The sequence below is a fragment of the Bidens hawaiensis genome, unplaced genomic scaffold (assembly GCF_021521415.1).
Source record: "Bidens hawaiensis isolate Kalapana, Puna unplaced genomic scaffold, B.hawaiensis_p1.1 tig00001576_1, whole genome shotgun sequence".
Taxonomy (NCBI): domain Eukaryota; kingdom Viridiplantae; phylum Streptophyta; class Magnoliopsida; order Asterales; family Asteraceae; genus Bidens; species Bidens hawaiensis.
This window is the reverse complement of record NW_027491089.1, coordinates 1,301,481-1,320,690: the sequence shown is the minus strand read 5'-3', so window position 1 is coordinate 1,320,690 and position 19,210 is coordinate 1,301,481. Positions and strand designations below refer to the sequence as shown.

At 36.9% G+C, this 19,210-nt stretch overlaps 2 protein-coding genes across 3 annotated transcripts; both read left to right on the top strand.

Moving 5' to 3' along the window:
- The first annotated feature begins 5,719 nt into the window (after positions 1–5,719).
- Positions 5,720–8,900, top strand: LOC143588566 (toll/interleukin-1 receptor-like protein). 2 transcript variants are annotated; one of them, XR_013145126.1, is made up of 3 exons: positions 5,720–7,006; positions 7,561–8,655; positions 8,750–8,900. XR_013145126.1 is itself a non-coding variant. In XM_077069542.1 (2 exons), exons 1-2 carry the CDS (start codon positions 6,528–6,530, stop codon positions 7,823–7,825), a joined length of 744 nt encoding a protein of 247 aa, XP_076925657.1. In that variant the 5' UTR covers positions 5,720–6,527; the 3' UTR covers positions 7,826–8,678. The 2 variants fall into 2 exon arrangements, 1 of the variants encoding a protein (XP_076925657.1); XM_077069542.1 differs by lacking the exon at positions 8,750–8,900 and having other exon boundaries at positions 7,561–8,678.
- LOC143588818 (TMV resistance protein N-like) lies at positions 7,844–10,209 on the top strand. Its single transcript, XM_077069734.1, has 6 exons — positions 7,844–8,003; positions 8,123–8,655; positions 8,750–8,928; positions 9,015–9,048; positions 9,139–9,312; positions 9,466–10,209. The coding sequence occupies exons 1-6, from the start codon at positions 7,844–7,846 to the stop codon at positions 10,207–10,209; spliced, it is 1,824 nt and encodes a 607-aa protein (XP_076925849.1).
- Positions 10,210–19,210: the final 9,001 nt, after the last annotated feature.

The window sequence follows — 19,210 nt, the reverse complement described above, 5'->3', positions numbered from 1 at the left end:
CACGCGTCATTATGGTGGGAAGACTTGAAAAAAACACGTCCAAGAAGGTAAACATAAAATCAATTCATGGGATAAGATGAAGCGTTTATTGAAAAAAAAATTTTACCCATTAATCATCGGCAAGACGCTTTTTTAGAATATCATGGGTTAAAACAGGGGACTTTAAATGTGTCTGACTTTCTTTTGGAGTTTGAACGATTAAGGATGCGGTGTGGCGCAAACGAAGACGAAGAACAAGTTATTGCTAGATTTTTGGGTTCGTTACGCATCGATATTTCGAATGTCGTGTAGTTACACCCCTATTATACTTTTAATGACGTGTGCATGCTAGCTTATAAAGTGGAAAAACAAGCTACTGTGAGGGGACGGTATTCAAACCTTCGGCCAAATCAAAGCCAGGGATCGACTTCCGTTTCCGCTCCACTTCCGGCCTCTGCGGCCCACCCGAAAACTGCTGTCCCAGCAGATAAACCGCCGGCGTCAAACCCGCAAGGGGGGAATCGGTGCTTTAAATGCCTAGGGTTGGGTCACCTACAATGAAATTGTCCAAACACGCAAGTTGTTGCACTCGTTGATGATTCAGTACCCAAGTTTGATGATACTCATGATGCGGACGATGAATTCCACGATGCTACAATTCTTTACCCAGATCGGGGTGAAGCTTTAATATCTCAGCGCGTCTCTTGCATCAGATGTGGATGACACTATGTGGCTACGCAATTATATTTTTCAAACCAAGTGCACGATAAAAGGTAAAATTTGTGATATTGTTGTTGACAGGGGGAGTTGTGATAATCTGATAGCCACTACGGCTGTGGATAACTTGGGATTAACAGATAAAAACCATCCATAACCGTATCAGCTATCTTGGCTAAAAAAAAGGAAATTTAATTAAAGTGACACGTCAGTGTTTAGTACGTTTTCAATTGGTAACAAATTACACGAACGAATTTTGGTGTGAGTTCATCCCCATGGATGCTTGTCATATCCTTTTGAGGAGACCTTGGTTGTATGACCGTCGCGTGAAACATGATGGGTATCGTAATACCTATAGTTTTCGGAAAGACGAGTTGAGTATTACTTTGGCACCTTTTAACCCGAAAGATTCACTAAAAGAAGCGTTAATTCTTTCAAAAACTGAAATTTTGGAGTGCACTCTAAAACGGGAACCCGTGGATTTTTGGACTTCTTATTGTTGAGGAAAATCCGCCGACACCACCTCCACCGGTGGCGGTAAGGCCTTTACTCACTGAGTTTCATGATCTTTTTCCGGAGGAAATACCTGAGGGCTTACTATTGGAAGGCGAAATTCAGCATTGTATTGATTTTCACCTGGGCTCGAGTATACCGAATAAACCAGCTTATCGAATGAACCCAAAAGAATTTGCTGAATTGCAACGACAGGTGACAGAGTTGTTAGAAAAAGGTTTTATATGTGAAAGTAAGAGTCCGTGTGATGTTCCCGCTTTACTTGTGCCAAAACCAAGGGGCGCATATCGAATGTGTATTGATAGTCGAGCGGTGAATAAAATAACGGTGAAGTACCGATTTCCTATTCCACGATTTGAACACGACTCTAGCATTTTCTCCAAGATCGATCTTCGAAGTGGATACCACCAAATTTGAATGTGACAAGGGGATGAATGGAATACCGCTTTTAAGACGCGAGATGGGTTATACAAGTGGATGGTTATGCCATTCGGGTTAGCTAATGCTCGGAGTACATTTATGCGTCTTATGAATCATGTTTTTCATGATCTTATTGGCGTTTGTGTCGTCATTTATTTCGACGATATTTTTTAGCAAGACTTTGGCACAACACTTGCAGGATCTACGAGTAGTTTTTACTATTTTACGGGATCAATGCTTGTTTGCTAACGAAAAGAAGTGTCACTTCCTTACTCGTGAGGTCGTCTTTTTGGGATATTTGGTGTCGGGTGATGGTATTCAAATGGATGAGAGCAAAATTTCGGCCATCACATCTTGGCCAGCGCCACAAACCTTACGCGATGTCCGGAGTTTCGATGGTTTAACTTCTTTTTACTGTTGTTTCATCCGAAATTTCAGTTCTATTGTGGCACCTATGACCGAGTTGTTGAATAAATTCCAAATTCACCTGGACCGCTGCTGCACAAAAATCCTTTGACACCTTGAAGGCTCTTGTTATGACGGCTCCTATTCTCGCCCTCCTGAACTTTGATGATGTGTTTCAAGTTGAGTGTGAGGCGTCCGGTATTGGGATTGGTGGTGTTTTGAGTCAAAGCGGACGCCCGGTGGCATATTTTAGTGAAAAATTGAATGAGGTGCGACAACACATATGATAAGGAGTTCTACGCTATTATTCGTAGTCTCTATTATTGGCGTCATTATTTACTTCCAAATGACTTTATTCTTTTTTCGGATCATCAAGCTTAAATACATTCAAGGAAAAGTTAAATTGAATCAGCGTCATGCCAAATGGGTCGAAACTTTACAAGCATATTCGTTTACCATTCGTCACAAGGCAGGATCTTCTAATAATGTTGCTGATGCTTTGAGGCGTCGCTTACTGTTCCTGACTTTAGTTCTTGGAAACACTTATATATTTTGATGATCCTGATTTTGGGGATGCTTGGTCCCGTACCACCAGTTCGCCGTGGGGTTTTTTCACCCGTTGTCAAGGTTTTTTTTTTCGCGGTACCCGCTTATGTGTTCCACAATCCTCGTTTCAGGAAGCAATCATTTTGGAATGTCATAAGGGTGGTTTGGCTGGACATTTCGGTCGTGACAAGACGCTTGTGCAGGTTATGGATCGATTTTTTTTGCCACGCTTGGAACCTGATGTTGCTCGATTACTTCGTCGTTGCCACGTTTGTCGCATTGCAAAGACCACTCACACAAACCAGGGGCTCTATACACCCTTGCCGATTCCACACGGTCCTTGGGAGGATGTTAGTTTGGACTTTGTTCTTGGTTTACCACGGACTCAGCGACAGAAGGACTTGATTGTGGTCGTCGTTGATCGTTTTTTGAAAATGGCGCATTTTGTTCCTTCCGTAAGACTTTTGATGCGTCCTAAGTTGCTCGACTGTATTTTTCAGAGATTGCTCGCTTACATGGAGTTCCTAAGACTCTCATTTCTGATCGTGACATTAAGTTTGTTGGGCACTTTTTGCGTACACAATGGAAACGTATGGACAAACTGAGGTAACGAATCGTAGTTTGGGTAATTTACTTTGTAGTTTGGCTGGCGATAAGCCCAAGCTGTGAGACTTAGTTTTACCTCAGGCTAAGTTTGCTTATAATCGTTTGTGTCATAGGGAAGAGTCCGTTTTTTATTTTGTACGGGTACAATCCCTTTACTCCTTTAGATTTAGCGCCTCCTACTGATATGTCTCACCTTAGTACCGATGGTGATGTCCGAGCTGTTCAAACTCAGGACCTCCATCAGCAAGTTCGCGCTCAGATTGCTAAACATAACTTGCTATATCAAGATGCTGCAAATAAACATAGGCGTTCGGTTATTTTTCAGCCAAGGGATTTGGTTTGGATTCATTTGCGTCGCGAGAGTTTTACGCATGGTCGTTTCGCTAAATTGCATCCTCGGGAGGATGGACCTTTTCGTGTGCTCGAGCGTATTAATGACAATGGTTATAAGATTGATTTGCCGGGTCACTACAAAGTTTCTGCAACATTTAATGTGGCTGATTTGTCTTCCTATGAAGGTGATTTAGATGATGATGACTCGGGGACGAGTCCTTTTCACGCCAGGGAGGATGATAGCGAGGGGAATGAGTCAAGCATGGCGGGTTTCGGGGCTTGCAAACCGATTCCAAACGAAAGTGGCTGAGTGGACTCGCGGGCTTGTTCGAGACCGGCCCAAGCTACCTCCACCTAGGCCGACCCCTAATCTATCTTTAGTATAATATTTGTTTAATTTTTATGTTTATTTAGTTGAGACTTGTTCCTCAAGTTTGGATTTTCTATTTAAACTCTTTCTCTTTTACGTTTGAAACTTGGTTGTTTATTTTCGCGAGTTTAATAAAGTTTATCTTTTGGAGGATTCAAACGTGTTCTTGACATAGCTCAGGAAATTAGCGTTGACATAGATCAACACCGTGTGACCATCACGCTATCAGCACTGATCAACACCGTGTGACCATCACGCTATCAGCACTGTACTCAGAGCCGTGCAAGTAAAATTGTGAAATTGGCATCTTTTTTAGCCGTGTACAATTACGTACATTGGTACTGTGACTACGCCAATTGTATTTGGTATGCATAGTTTGTGATTACATCCTTGCATACATCGTATATTTGTAATTACGATAATTGGTATCATACTATGATGATCAGGTAAATATGATGGTTTATTTTCTTGTACATACGGAGGTTTTTTTTTTGTTTTTTTTTTTAATTTTCTTTTTGTTTTTTTTAAATACTGTCTATTAAATTGCTCTAAATATCTAAGTTTCTCTTTATGAACGATCACCACGCTTAATCAATAATTGACACTCTTTTACCTTTATGTTTTTTTATTATTCAAGACCATTTTATCCCGACCCCAACCCATCATAACCTACTTTTTTCACGTTGAAAATTCAATACATAAATCTTATCTTTTTTCAAAAGATAAGAGGCCTTACTCTTTCCACGTAAGAGCATTCACAGCCCATCCCTCATTCGCATTTTTATAATTACACTAAAAACAGTGAATTCTCTCTCTGGTTCAATCAAATAATAATTTCTTATATCTTTGTCATTACAGTTTCCCTTTCCTCTACGCATCAACCAATTTCAAATGTTCCATAAAAGTAATATGAATTTCGAACATCATGGAAAACGGAACTTTGATAAAATATATGTGTGTGTTGTATACGATGCGGTACTTCCTATATATAAACACCCGACTATATTATCAAGGTACCGTTAACCAAGATGAACGAGCTTCTTGTTACGCTCAGGTTTCTTCTGATATGTTATACCTTGGTCAGTAATATGTTAATTATTTGTTACGTTTTAACCAAAACAAGCATGCAGTAGATTGAAATTGATTTTACTCATTATTGCATGTCCTAATACCGAATTTTTAAATGCTTCAAAAATATATGTTTTGTGCGGTTCTAGCTTCTTGTGTAGTGTCCCACAAGCATGTTGTTGTGACATAAACACCATGTGCTCCTTCCGTGACGGAGAGATTCGTTCACGACGTCTCTTAAACGCAAGTGTGGTCTATAGCTATTACTAGGCATATGGATCGGTCCTAGATTTGCTACGGTTTCTACTACGGGAAATGGTTGTGGGTATGCCAACCAGTGCCATTTCGTGTGATTGATTATGTGTCATCACGTATTATGAGTTATGTTTTTGTTTGGCTAATGGGTACATCCGTTGATCTGTATGATATGAACTATCTGTAACCATTTAAATATGTGGTATGAATTATTGTAATGAATCATGTGTTGCAGTTTTGGATATTTGTTAGTATTCTGACTTACACACTAGTGTTTTGACTTATTCGAAAGTGTTTTGACTTATGCGAATTGTTTTCTTAATTGTGTATCAATTATCGAAATTGTTTTACTATTACCGAAAGCTGTTTTTCTACAGCCAACGTAAACTGTTTTTAAACTTACCCTCTTTACTAAAGATGTTTTCCTTTCTACGCGAGCCTACTATTCTGTACTGGTCATTCGGCTCTTTCCATAAACCTATTTTCCTCATAGGTTCACTATTACTTTGGGAGGGATGGAGAGAGTGAATTAAACTTTAGGATGCTTATGGAGATTGCTATCTAGTGGAATAATGTCTTCGGCCTCTGTATACCTTCGTACATTGTGACACGCCAGCCCATTTCATGTTGGGGTGTTAGAGTCACGTAGAGCGATGGCCTTCTCCCCGTACTTCGTGTAGAGCAAATGACAAACTAGTTGGATTTTACTTCAGGCTCCCTCACGTAGCGCGAGGGGGTGGCTTCAACCCATCGCGTAGCACGAAAGGGATATGAGGCAAGGAGTTTTCCTATATTTTACTTGTTTAACTCTGAAATGTGTGCGTGCTGATTTGGATCATCCCGAAACATCAATGTAAGCTCATAACTAGCTCCAATAAGCACCATTAGCGTTCAACTACCTTAAACACAAAAGCATGGCCGAAGTACCACCGTTCACGCTAAAAGCTTAACAAATATAAAAGATTACATAATATAATACACAACTTAAACCCACCATCATTGGCAACTTGTAATGAAATGAATTTTGTATGTTTTTAAAAAATCAACATGTTCCCCATTTCCAATATTTATGTGAATTCATCTGAACCCACTGCCTTCCACCAGCTTTTAGCACGGACCCATTAGTAAACTTATAATGTTATATGTATTTGCACACCTTTAATACCCATAAAGTCAAGAAATGCCACTACTCTTTGTCTCTATGGTCTTTATCCTTTTTACTATGAAAAGTAGAACCCATCATAAACATTTTTTCAAACTATCTTCTTAGAATTATTAGTCTTTATCCTTTTCATTTTATTTGATCATTCAAGCAATGGCATCTAGTTCGGCGTCATCTATTCAAAAGATTTTCAAGTATGATGTATTTTTAAGTTTTAGGGGTGAAGACACCCGTAAGACCTTTGTTGATCATCTCTATCATGCTCTTCACCAAAAAGGTATCGTAACTTACAAAGATGATGAAAAAAATGAGAAAGGGGAAAGGATCAGTGAGCAAGTCATCAGATCCATTGAAGATTCGAGATTTTACATAATTGTCTTCTCCAAAAACTATGCATCTTCATCATGGTGTCTAGAGGAGCTCGTAAAGATCATAGAGTGCCAAAAGACGACAAAGCAAATTGCTTACCCCGTGTTCTTTGATGTGGAACCCACTGAAGTCCGCCACCAAAGTGGGGCAGTTGGAGAAGCTTTTGCAAAACATATAGAGAAAGAGGATGTTGGGAGATGGAGAGATGCACTGAAAGGAGCAGCCAGCCTGGCTGGGTGGGAGTTGAAGAACACTAGTGAGGGGTAATTCCTTCATTTAATTTCTATTTCCGGATTCTAACTCAATACTAGAACTTGAAACATGAGTATACCAGTATGATGTTGCTTCATTTATGAAGTTGTGTAGATTAGGATACATCAATTTTCCTTGTTGGGCATACTATGGGTGGTGTTAGAATGAGTGGGCTCAAGAATATGTTGGTTAAAGAACAACATATGATGGTAAAATAAGATTGAACTTTCAATATTCACTACAAAAGATCACTACTTCAGAAATACTTCAATTATATGATGGTAATGGAATACTAAAATTTATTATCTAGCTATAAAATCCCAATATTAATTGTCAGATTTACATTGGTAGGGCCCTTAAGGAGAGTAGTGCTCCTTCCATCCTTAAAATTTAAACTAACTTCAAGAAAAACAAGATTCTGTAGGCAAATTTTCACATTTGCTACTTAAGTACAGGCCTCCGCAATTTACGAGGTCAATCTGGTTATGATTGTATGTTGTAAATTTGAAATTAACTGTTAATGTGGGACATTGGCTAATGCGATTTAAACTTCTTTAACACACAGACATGAAGCGAAATTTATCCAAAAAATTGTTCAAGAAGTTTCACTAAAGCTACATTTCATTAATTCAAGCATTGATGCAAAGTTAGTAGGCATGGAGACTCGGGTAAAGAATGTAGTTTCATCTTTAGAAAGTGGTTATGATGATGTCCGTATGATAGGGATCAAGGGGATGGGAGGAGGCGGGAAGACCACTTTGGCAAGAGCTGTTTTTGATCTTATATCCATTTGGTTTGAAGGTAAAAGCTTTGTTGAGAATGTCCGATAAGTTTCAAAACGCTCTAGTATGAAGGAGTTGCAAAAACAGGTTCTTAAAGATGTGTTAAATGATATAAACATTGATGTAACAAGTGCATCTCATGGAAAAAATATGCTGAAAAGGATGATGCCCAGTAGAAAGGCTCTTATTGTTTTAGATGGTGTGGATGATATAAACGATCTTGAGCGTTAGCTGGTGAGCTTACTTGGTTTAAGCCAGGAAGTAGAATCATCATCACAACAAGAGATCAGCAAGTGCTGGTAGCACACGGAGTGAACTTTATTCATGATGTCAATTTGTTATCAGATGAGGAAGCAATTTGCCTCTTTAGTAGGTATGCATTTAACAGGGATATTCCGAATCAAGGGTATGAAGAGCTTTCAAGAAAAGTTATACGTTATGGTGCTGGTCTTCCTTTAACAATCAAAGTTTTGGGTTCACATCTTTGTGGTAGAAGTGAGTGTGAATGGGTAGATGCCTTAGAAAGACTAAAAACAGTTCCCGAAGATCAAACTTTAAAAATATTGGAGCTAAGCTATAATGGTCTGGAGAATGATCATAAGGAAATATTCCTAGATGTTGTATGCATACTTAAAGGTCAAATGAAACATGACGCAATCAGAATACTTGGAGGCTGTGGATTTAACGCTCTAATTGGTTTAAGTGTTCTTGAGCAAAAATATTTGATAACTATTTCTGATATTCATGGTTTGGGTTTCCATGACCATATAGAAGAAATGGGCTGGAATATTGTTCGGCGTTTGCACCCTAACGAGCCTAGCAGACATAGTCGATTATGGATTAAAGAGGAAATTGAAAAGATTTTTCTGAATAAATCTGTAAGTTTCAAGTTTATATGACTAGTAGAAAACTAGAACATTTTTATTTGTTGACAAGTTTTCATATTTGTTTTTTTATCTTATTTATTTTTAGGGTACTGAAGCAACAAGAAGTATAAGACTGAGGCTCACGAATATAGATCCAACAATTATTGTGAATGGTCTTAGAAATATGAACGGACTTAGATTACTTTATGTTCATGGGAAATTTGGAAAACGGTCATGGAAAGATAATACAACTAGCATATACTTACCAGATGCTTTAGAATCTCTGTATGTTGGCATGAATACCCTTTTCGGTATTTAGTTAAAACATTTAAATCAAATAAGCTTGTTAACCTTGGAATGCGGTGGAGCAGTATTCCTCAATCTCAGGAAGTGAGAGAAAGAAAGGTACATTAACGGTTATCAGTCATTCTGCGTAATACAATGTCATATTCTGTCATATATCTAATATTCATCCATTTTTTTTATATATGACAGTTTCTTAATAAGCTTAGGTTCCTTGACCTTAGTTATTCACGTTTGACAACCTTTGACCTTGGCATGACTCCACATCTTGAAGTGTTAAATCTTCAAAGCTCTTGGGGCTTTGAAGAATTCCAATTTCCCATTGAATGTCCGAACCTTAAAGTCCTCAACCTCAGTTATACTAAGGTACGTCAACTTAACTTTGGGTTGACTCCACATCTTGAGGTGTTAAATCTTTCAGGATGTTCTCATCTTCAAGAAATTCGTTCTTCGACGGGATGTCTAAAAAACCTTGTCGACTTTCAGATAGGGCATTGCTTAAATTTTACATATTTTAAGTTTCACAAAGAGCATGGATCAGCTAATCTCGATTCTGTAGGTACATTTAATATAGATGTAGATTTCACTGATGTGTGCCCACTACATCCAAAAAATAATTTCCCAATGTTTAGGTTTAGATGTAAGTATGACGAACCTAGATCCTCGCCGAGTGGAAATCTTGAGAAACTTATTTCTTTTGGTCCGTGCGTTTGCGAAAACCTTAAGTGCATTTTAGCAACTATTTGTGGTTTACAACATTTAAGAGAGCTTTCACTTGGACGAAGAGTTCCTCAGGATCTATGGCGGTTAGAAAGACTAGAATTGCTACATTTAAGCGAGCAACAGTTTCAGCATCTTCCAGATAGCATTTGTACATTGAAACATCTACAATCACTTGAACTAGGTTCTTGTTTGGCACTTGAGCAGTTACCTGAGAATATACACGAATTAGAGTGTTTAGAGTCGTTACGCATATCCTGTTGCAAATCCTTACGAGATATTCCGAACAACATATGTAAGATGAAATGTTTAAAATCCTTAAAGCTCCGCTTATGTGATAATATTAAGAAATTGCCAGAGGAACTTGGGAGTTTAGAATGTTTGAAAGTGTTAGATATAACAGGTACAAGAATAAGTCATCTTCCACAAAGCATATATCAGTTGAAAGGTCTGTGTATTCATGGGTCAAGGAAGCAACTTGAGTCGTATGGTTTTACATCCTTCCCAGAAGAAGTCTCAATATACACTCACGTAGAGCTGTGAACAAGATAATCAGCCAGTCACGACATGAGTATCTCCTTCCTTACAGTCTTTATCAGGTACATCAAAATTCCCTACTCTTTTCTTTTTTGATTGCACAATAAAGCAACTTTTATTGTTTGGTTTTGATGTGTTTGATAGATTAATTATAGACAAATTAACTTTGGAACCCTTTTATTTTCTATGACTAATTCTCTCATCAACTTGTATGCAGGTTATACTTACAATCATGAATGCTTGAATTTGTTGAAGTTGTTAATCTCCTGATCAAGATCAAATCAGTTTGGAAGCTGTTCAAGGAAATATTTACGTTTTACTTTGTTGTTGGGTCAAACACTAGTTTAGTTTTATTTGGGATGAACTTATATTAAGTCCAATATTTATGTTTAATATGTAACGGGCCTGTTAGCCCAGTCAGTATGTAATGTTTAGGTTTATTATTGAACGATGTAAATTAGTTAGGATGAACGGTTATGATGACAGTTACAAACAAAACCGTTCATCAACAAATATATATAGGGGTCGATGTAAAGTATTGTATGTACATGAATTCTATGATCAATAATATTATCTTTACATCAGTTTGTTTTCTTGTTCCATTCACTATCATCTATTGTGTTCTATCATTATTGTTGTTAAACGATTCATACGATCATCATCATGAAGCCCTCCTCGAAGCAACATACCAACAGTGGTATCATAGCCAACGGGCTCGAATCGATCCGAACGACTGGAAGTTTTGGCAACGGCAGGAAGACGTCACCGGTGAGACGACTATCAACTGTGTTGTCACGATTATTGTTACAGGCAGATTTGCCTAGGGTTTCATCTCAGAATCGTTTCAAACATCAGGCAGCAAAGAGAATTATAAACCGGGAGAAATTCCACCAACATCGTCTTGCAAATGCACCCAGAAGAAAGAAGGAAGGCCATGGTGCACGGATTTGTGGTAAAGACGATATGGAACCTAGTAGTGTGGAAAATCTCTCGGAAGTTTGTTGGTATCGTTGTCAGAATTTTGGTCACTATGCTTATGCATGTCCAAGTAAGTTATCCAAGTTTATTTTTCCTACTGAATCCAAACCAGAAGATATGGATTATCTTGTTAAGGGGGGCGGACTATGGCGATAGGGATAACATTTGGTATGTAAACCCTAGTATAAAGAAACATCAAACAAGTAGTCTGACTTTGTTTTTTGACTTTAAACCCACATATAAAGTGGAAAAAGATCACCAAAATAATACGATGTTTGTTTACGGGATAGGGTTGACCAAAATTCTTGTGGATGATAAGATAGAAAGGATTCCTCATATTCAATATGTTCCTAAATCTACAAAAAAATATTTTTAGTAAGGAACAATTGATGTTGCAAGGATTTGATATAGTTTTTGATGGGCCTACATGTGTTGTTTCAAAGACTTTTAAAGAAATCTCAAATGTTGATAAAAGTGGGAATTCAGGGAATTTAGAGGCCGGAAAAGATAAAGAAATTGTAAAGCCTAATTCCCTAAGTTTGTTAAAATTCCATCAACATGAGGCCGATATAATGTTTGATCATTTGGAAGAAGTAAAAGAGGGAAACAAGATTGGTGTAAACTGGGACATATGTATCATGTTTATGAATATGATACAAGTTCACAATATGTTCCTTAAATATAGAAACTTTCTTAAAACCGAATTCAAAGATCTTGTTAAATGGTTCATAGAAAACCTTCAAAATGAAAAGGGAAAAGAGTTTCCCCCTAAGTTAGAAGATGGTATTATTGTCGATGTACTTGATTTGTATATGGAAGTTCATATGCTTGGAGGTTTTAGGAAGGTTAGTCAGGGTCAAAAAATGGACTGATTTGGCAGTCAAGTTGGATTTTCGAATTGATCAAGGTAGCGATATTCAAATGGTCTACTACAAGTACTTAAACACACTCGAATGGCATTATCAAACAATCACCAAAAGAGGGTACTTTGAAGACGAAGATTTGAAAGAACTTGTTGATAAAATAGGCGAAACAAGTAGCAACGAAGAGAAGATCAAGGCCCTGCCTATTAAGAAAAGAAGTACAGGTTACCAGCAAACTGGACCGTCAAACAGCCACTTTGCAACAAATATTGAAGACGAGGCTGTTGAAGATGCAACCGAGAAAGATTCAAATGAGTCGACTCATTTGAAATCATTTGCTAATCATGTCAAGGGAAAAGAGTAGCAGATGATCGGGGGTGTGTTGAACATGTTAATCTCCTGATCAAGATCAAATCAGTATGGAAGCTGTTCAAGGAAATATTTACGTTTTCTTTGTTGTTGGGTCAAACACTAGTTTAGTTTTATTTGGGCTGAACTTATATTAAGTTAATATTTATGTTTAATATGTAACGGGCCTGTTAGCCCAGTCAGTATGTAATGTTTAGGTTTATTATTGAATGATGTAAATTAGTTAGGATGAACGGTTATGATGACAGTTACAAACAAAACCGTTCATCAACAAATATATATAGGGGTCGATGTAAAGTATTGTATGTACGTGAATTCTATGATCAATAATATTATCTTTACATCAGTTTGTCTTCTTGTTCCATTCACTATCATCTATTGTGTTCTATCATTATTGTTGTTAAACGATTCATACGATCATCATCATGAAGCCCTCCTCGAAGCAACGTACCAACAGAATTCAATGATGATTTTTGTTTAAACTGGTGATTATGAGGATCAACTGAATCAAATTTTACATATCCACATGGTATTTAGTTTACGCGTACCAACTGCTCGAAGAAATCGATAAAATGACTTCCATGTTATTACCTGTTATGTACTTCCATTTTATGTTGTGATTTAAATGCAGCATTAACCGGATACCATTCGAACTGATATGATGCACGCATGTACAGGTTCTTTAGGGAGAAGTTAGCATTTTGTAATTTTGTTTATTCCCACGTTGTATAATGTAAAGGTCATTTATAGCCTAGTTTCTTTTAATGAATTAATGTACCAAGCTTTCCAATTCTCTTTTATCTTTGTGCAAAATCACGTAAACACAAATTGGTCTGAACTTCTGAGTAGAACTTGGGGCCTGAACCAACAGCATTGACTTATTCTATACTTAGGTTTTTATGTTGTGATTTTCACAGATTAGTCCATTTCGAGCAACAAAACTGATAAGTAACCAGATACAAAGTGAGCTGTTGGGATTTTGGTCTTGACTCAGGTTTTTTGGGTAGGTTATTTGGTCTCATTTTTCAAAGAAAGTTTAACAAAGGTAGAATCTTGAGAAAATAAGACCTTATTATTTTCTCTACTTTCCATGTTTTGTGGCACTATAAGCATGTATGTATGTTTATTAATTTTTAATATTAGTTTATTACTACAGAAATTTGGTTTAGTATAAATGATACAGGTTTTGTGTCTAATCCTGAACAAAAGCTTACATGATCATATTTTGTAACAACCCTCATCTTTGGACCGGATTTTTTCTTCCTTTATGATATAACACTGAGAGATAAAGCCTACAAATATTTATTATGGATTACATTTTAGGACCCATTGCGCGTTAGAGTTATATTAATGGACTAGGTTTGTCAGACTCGACCCAAGCACCCTAAACCCAGCGATGTTACCATAGTCACATGGTTCGCGGTACGCTCCGGTTCGGGAACGTGGAACGGGATCGCAACTCGCTAGGTGCCTAAAGTTCGGTTCGAGTGGGGTAGGCTCATTTCGGATCGCTCCGGTACGATGTACCATAATGTGATCCGATGTACCAATTAAACTTGTATGTTTATATGTATTGTTTTAAAATATATACACATTATAAGAAGTACAGGGTCAATTTTAAATGAAGGTGACATCTTCAAGGGTGAAAAGTGTCATTTAAGTTAACAACTTTAACATAACAAACCCTCTAACCCTATTTTCATCCGACATCATGTTCTTCATCGTCTACACAAGGCAAATTCTGGAAATTTAAATCTGGTGACTTTCCAAATACGTAATGGCTTTCCAAATTCTTTCTCTTTCCAAAAACTGTTTGATGTTCCCATGGAGTTGGATAGTGTTTCGAATTGATCCTGTTCACGATCCAGAGAGCATCCGAACCAATTGAAACGAATAACGGGAACGCCAATTTCAGGATTGGATCGCGAACCAGAGCGAACTGGGATCGTGTTCGTACCGCGTTTTGGTACGAACGATCCAGATCGAAAAACGCGGCACTTTGAGCGAACCTTGTGACTATGGATGTTACTGCTTTGGATTGACCAAGACTCAATTCCAAGGCTAACATTGTGTTCCCAAGTTTCATTTAACTGAGGAAAGGGAAGGAAAAGGAGGGATGAAAAAAATATGTTGTGTTCCCGAGTTTCATTTAAGAAAGGAAAAGGAAGGAAAATTTAAAAGAGGTGTTCCCGAGTTTCATTTAAAGAAAGAAAAGGAGGGGAGGGAAGAGAAAATGACAAGTAAAATAAAAGAATTTGTATCTTTCCAAATTGGAAAGATTAGGAAGGAAAATAAGTTGAAGAGAAAGAGGAGATACCAAAGGAAAAGATAGGAAGAGAAAATTTTCTTTTCCTTGGCTTTCTTCTCTAAAATGAACTCCGGAAAGGATTGTAAGTATTCAATAATCAAATCTCCTCTTCTCTTTCTTTAAGTTCCGGTAGAAACTTCAAGCTTGTTCCTCCATCCGTATCTCCCTCCTCAGGTCTCTAAACCACATAACACTTCTACCTCACCCAAACAAATCCCCACTGGTTTCACACAATTGCAGTGAGTATTAAACCTCCAAATCGTGCTCCCCTCCACTGCGGTGGAAACGTAGATGTTGTGATATCCCGCCTTTGTCATCCAATTTAAGGTATCAAACGAACACCAAATATTTTGATTCCTCTTCCTACCTCCTTGGAGTTCAATAATATTAATGTTGGTTGAAATAACAGAAACACTTGAGCTCCAGACGGACATCAAATCTGACCAGAAGATTCTCGAGTTCTAGAGGCATCATAGGTAAGCATTGCACCTTCTTGTTTTCGGATGTCCAGAACATTTATATTCTTACTAAGCTTCCGGTTATTCTTAATCTTAAAACTATATTACTTTCTTTTTGTTCCAGCCCTTCCTGAAGCTATAACTAGCCCTTTTGAAGCCCTCTTAATCGTCCCGGATGTTGGAAAAAGAGACCCTATGATGTTCCAGCCCTAAACCTCGATTCAAAGCACTCAAATCCATCCTAGTTTCTGTTGTGATCCGGCTAATAACAGAGTGTGATTTCTATACCTACACACATCAAACTTGTAAGTTACAATACATATATGTGTTCAATTGTTGCTTCCTAATCATCCTTAGATTGTTATTATAGAAGTTCCCAGCCCCGTGACGCTCCATTCTGGACGCACAACAGCCTTAATTGAACACGGAGCGTTCTCATAACAGCCCCTAGATCATTCCTAACAAGGTAACCCGAAAGCCCAACGTAAATCATCCAGATTCACATGTAATCTTGTAAGACAAAAAAAGTTGTGACTTGCGATATCAATGTGGCAAAACTCATTATATATATTGGTTGATCAATGGTAATGCCGGCGAGAATATGTGTCTTTATCTATAAAGAGGGAACACTCGTTAGTTTTATGTGTGTGTTTGTATGGTGTAATCAACTACCCAAGGGGAGCTCACCTTGGGTGGGATAGGTGTGACACCCGACTAAAAATTAGCCTAATTCCGTAACTAATATAACCGTACTTATGTAAATAAAATAATATAAAAATAAGTGATAATATTTTAGTCCAAAAACTCAAAAAATAGTTGAGATGTATTTAACTTCATTCGAAAAGTTCAAAATTTTGGCGCATAGTGAACACCACGCGAAACAACAGCCAATAGAAGTCCAAACGTATCAGGAACAACCCGAAAAATTTTAATTTTTTTGAAAATATTAGTGATAATATATAAAGTAATTTTCAGAAGATTCGAATCGTGAAATTTAGAAAATAAGCGAACAAAAGCCTAGTTAGATTATGTTTTGTAATACACCAACATTAGTTTTTCAAACCTATTATACACATCACAAGCCTACTTCCTCTCCCTCTCCATATATTCACGGCACCACCACCACCATCTTAAAATTTATAACTATACTTGATCAAGAACACACACTATAATAGAAGGTTAAGTATTATAGAAAGCAAGAATCAAGCTAGGAAGTTAAGAGAACACCCACACACAAAATCTTCTTTCATCATCTTACTAGTTTCTTCAAAATCCAAGGTAAGATATATAGTTGATTTTTGGTTAATCAAGTTTGATTAAGTAATGTTTTACACAAATGGGTTAGAATCAACCTTAGAAACAAAAAATAGTGAATCCATGTGTGTGTGAGTGTTTGAGCCGTGTGTGTGTGTGTGTGTGTGTGTGTGTGTGTGTGTGTGAGGAGTGTTAAATACTCACATACTTGGATACACTCATGTTAATAAGCTTGTTTGTATTGTTGAAATGGATTATAACACTTGGATTTGATAATAATCTTACTTGATTTGAAGACTTAGGAAGTACATACATTGTTTGGATAAGTGGGTTTTGATGTAAAAATAGCTTTTTATTTTACTAGTGTTCAAATGGTTGCTTGATATAGTCATAATATGAAAAATGAATAATTGATAATAGTTGATTTCCTAGAGTTAAAATCGAATTAGATGAAAAATGATAAATGATTATTCATAGATAGAATTTGCAATTTGGGAATTTAATAGCTTACTTGTATAAATTGGTGATTGTTAAAAAAGTTAATGTAACTTGAAATTAATATTGATGATAGGTTCATGCTAGAATTTCATAACATACTAATTCTAAGACAAGATTCAAAGTTAGATTGTTGTAGATTGTTGATTACTAATAACGGAAACTTTCTTGTTGATTTAAATTAAAACTTGTCTAATGGCTTCATTGATTATTGCATATATGAATATATGAATGATATATTGTTGGATTTCAATAGTAAACACCCTTATGAAAAATTATTGATAAAAAGATGGACAATGTTTGTTGCTAAAATAGAAACTTTGTAATTTAGTTAATAGAAAAATCTAAATTCAAATCACATAATAGGTTGCATGGAACCTTTTCAAATTAGTTGAATGAGATTACCTGAAAGTTTGAAGTAAATGAAGTTATTGAATTCAGAAAAGTTATTATTAGTAGAAACTTTTGTTATTGATGCTAGGACTGCGATTACTTTAGATGATGTTAAACAATAAAATATGACTATATTATAAATTGTTACAGTTTGGAAATATTGATGTCTAAACATTATATTAACATGTTAGAAATTGTCACACCCTCAAAATCCACTAACGGAGTTTTACCGTCAGAGGGTGTGAACTAACAGGATCGGAATCATCAGTTATAATCAAACCATGAAATAAAGTTTCAAAACCATGAAAACGTTTACGAGTAAATAAATGCGGAAGCGTAAAAACCTTTAATCAAAAGTTGCGTCACGCAGGACGACTTAAAACCAATGATAACCGTTAAAAATAAGTTTTGCATAATTAGAATGTGTCAAGCAATGCATGTTCCTAAACCGCGCGCCCGCCTTGGCTACCTGAGAATAACATACTAAAAGTGTCAACACAAGGTTGGTGAGTTCACAAGTTATATAAAAATAAATCGTTTAGCGTTTGCGTTCAGCGTTACGGCGTTACAGCGTTTTGCGTTACAGCGTTTTGCGTTTTGCGTTACCGGATAGTGTTATGTCAAATTATATATCTATAGGTAGCTAGCCTATAAAGCAAGTATTTACTAAGTGTTCGACACCGAAGCTGACTCGTTTATTAAGTGCCTTGTCACCAGGTCATCCAGACCATGGTACGTGTTAGCCAAAATTACACCCGCTCGACCTCCAGTCGAGTTTAGCGTTGGGTGGGGTTTGTCAAACCCAGTAGTACTACTCAACAGTGACTCGCTATTCTAAATATTAACCGGTTCGATGTGTAGGACTTCAAATGTTTCGTTTGCCACTTAGCCTTTACAAGTGATATATAATTTATAACAAAATCTTAAATGCGTTGTGGAGTATGTTATCTCCCCCAAGTGAAAAGCGTTTGAAAACAGTTTAAAGAGGGGAAAGTGAAACTCACTGTTTGCGAAGAAATTCCCAAACTAAATCACCAAGATGCGCGTCACAGAAAAACTCTCTCTAGCGTTCTAAAACAACAAAGAGATTTTTCTAAGTGTCGGGATATTATCGAGTCTCTAGACCCGGCACATAATACCTATGCACATAACATGTTTCGTGTTTCGTTTGTGAATCGTGTGTGACTTTAACAATGTATTTGTGATACGTTACATGTGTAAGCAATCATATACGTGTCATGTATTCATAAAGTTACTAGCAATTATTCCCCGTAAGGGCATTTTGGTCAAATCATGACAATTAACTAGCAATTATTCCCCATAAGGGCAATTTGGTCAAATTATGACAATCAATTAGCAGTTATTCCCCGCAAGGGCATTTTAGTCAAAACACGACAATTATCTTGCAATCATTCCCCTCAAGGGCAATTTGGTCAAAACACGATAATAAATTAGCAAGTATCATATTTCATGCATTTTCACAAAACTCAGCAGCTAGTTTCACCGAGACAGAAATTCTACTTAAAAGATTGTACTATTCCACCGATCATAGCATCCCAATTAATTTACCAAAAATCATCACAGAAGCATATATGTCTTAGGTTTCCAGAACATATTTTATTATATTTTCATTCCACATAGTTTTCTCACAATCATCAAATCATTACAGCAAACTCATAACAGTCAAATTCATGCGCAACAGAATGTTATTTGCAATTCCCGTTAAACGAAAAATCAAATAAATGCAAGACCACTTGGGTTAGGTTTCTAACTCAATAAGTCAACTTCCAGAAGTGGAACCAACCCAATTGGTCTCGTAGTTCATGAGATATAACATTTACAACACAACCTAACAGCAGGTCTAACAGCTCAGCTTTGCACAATGTTTT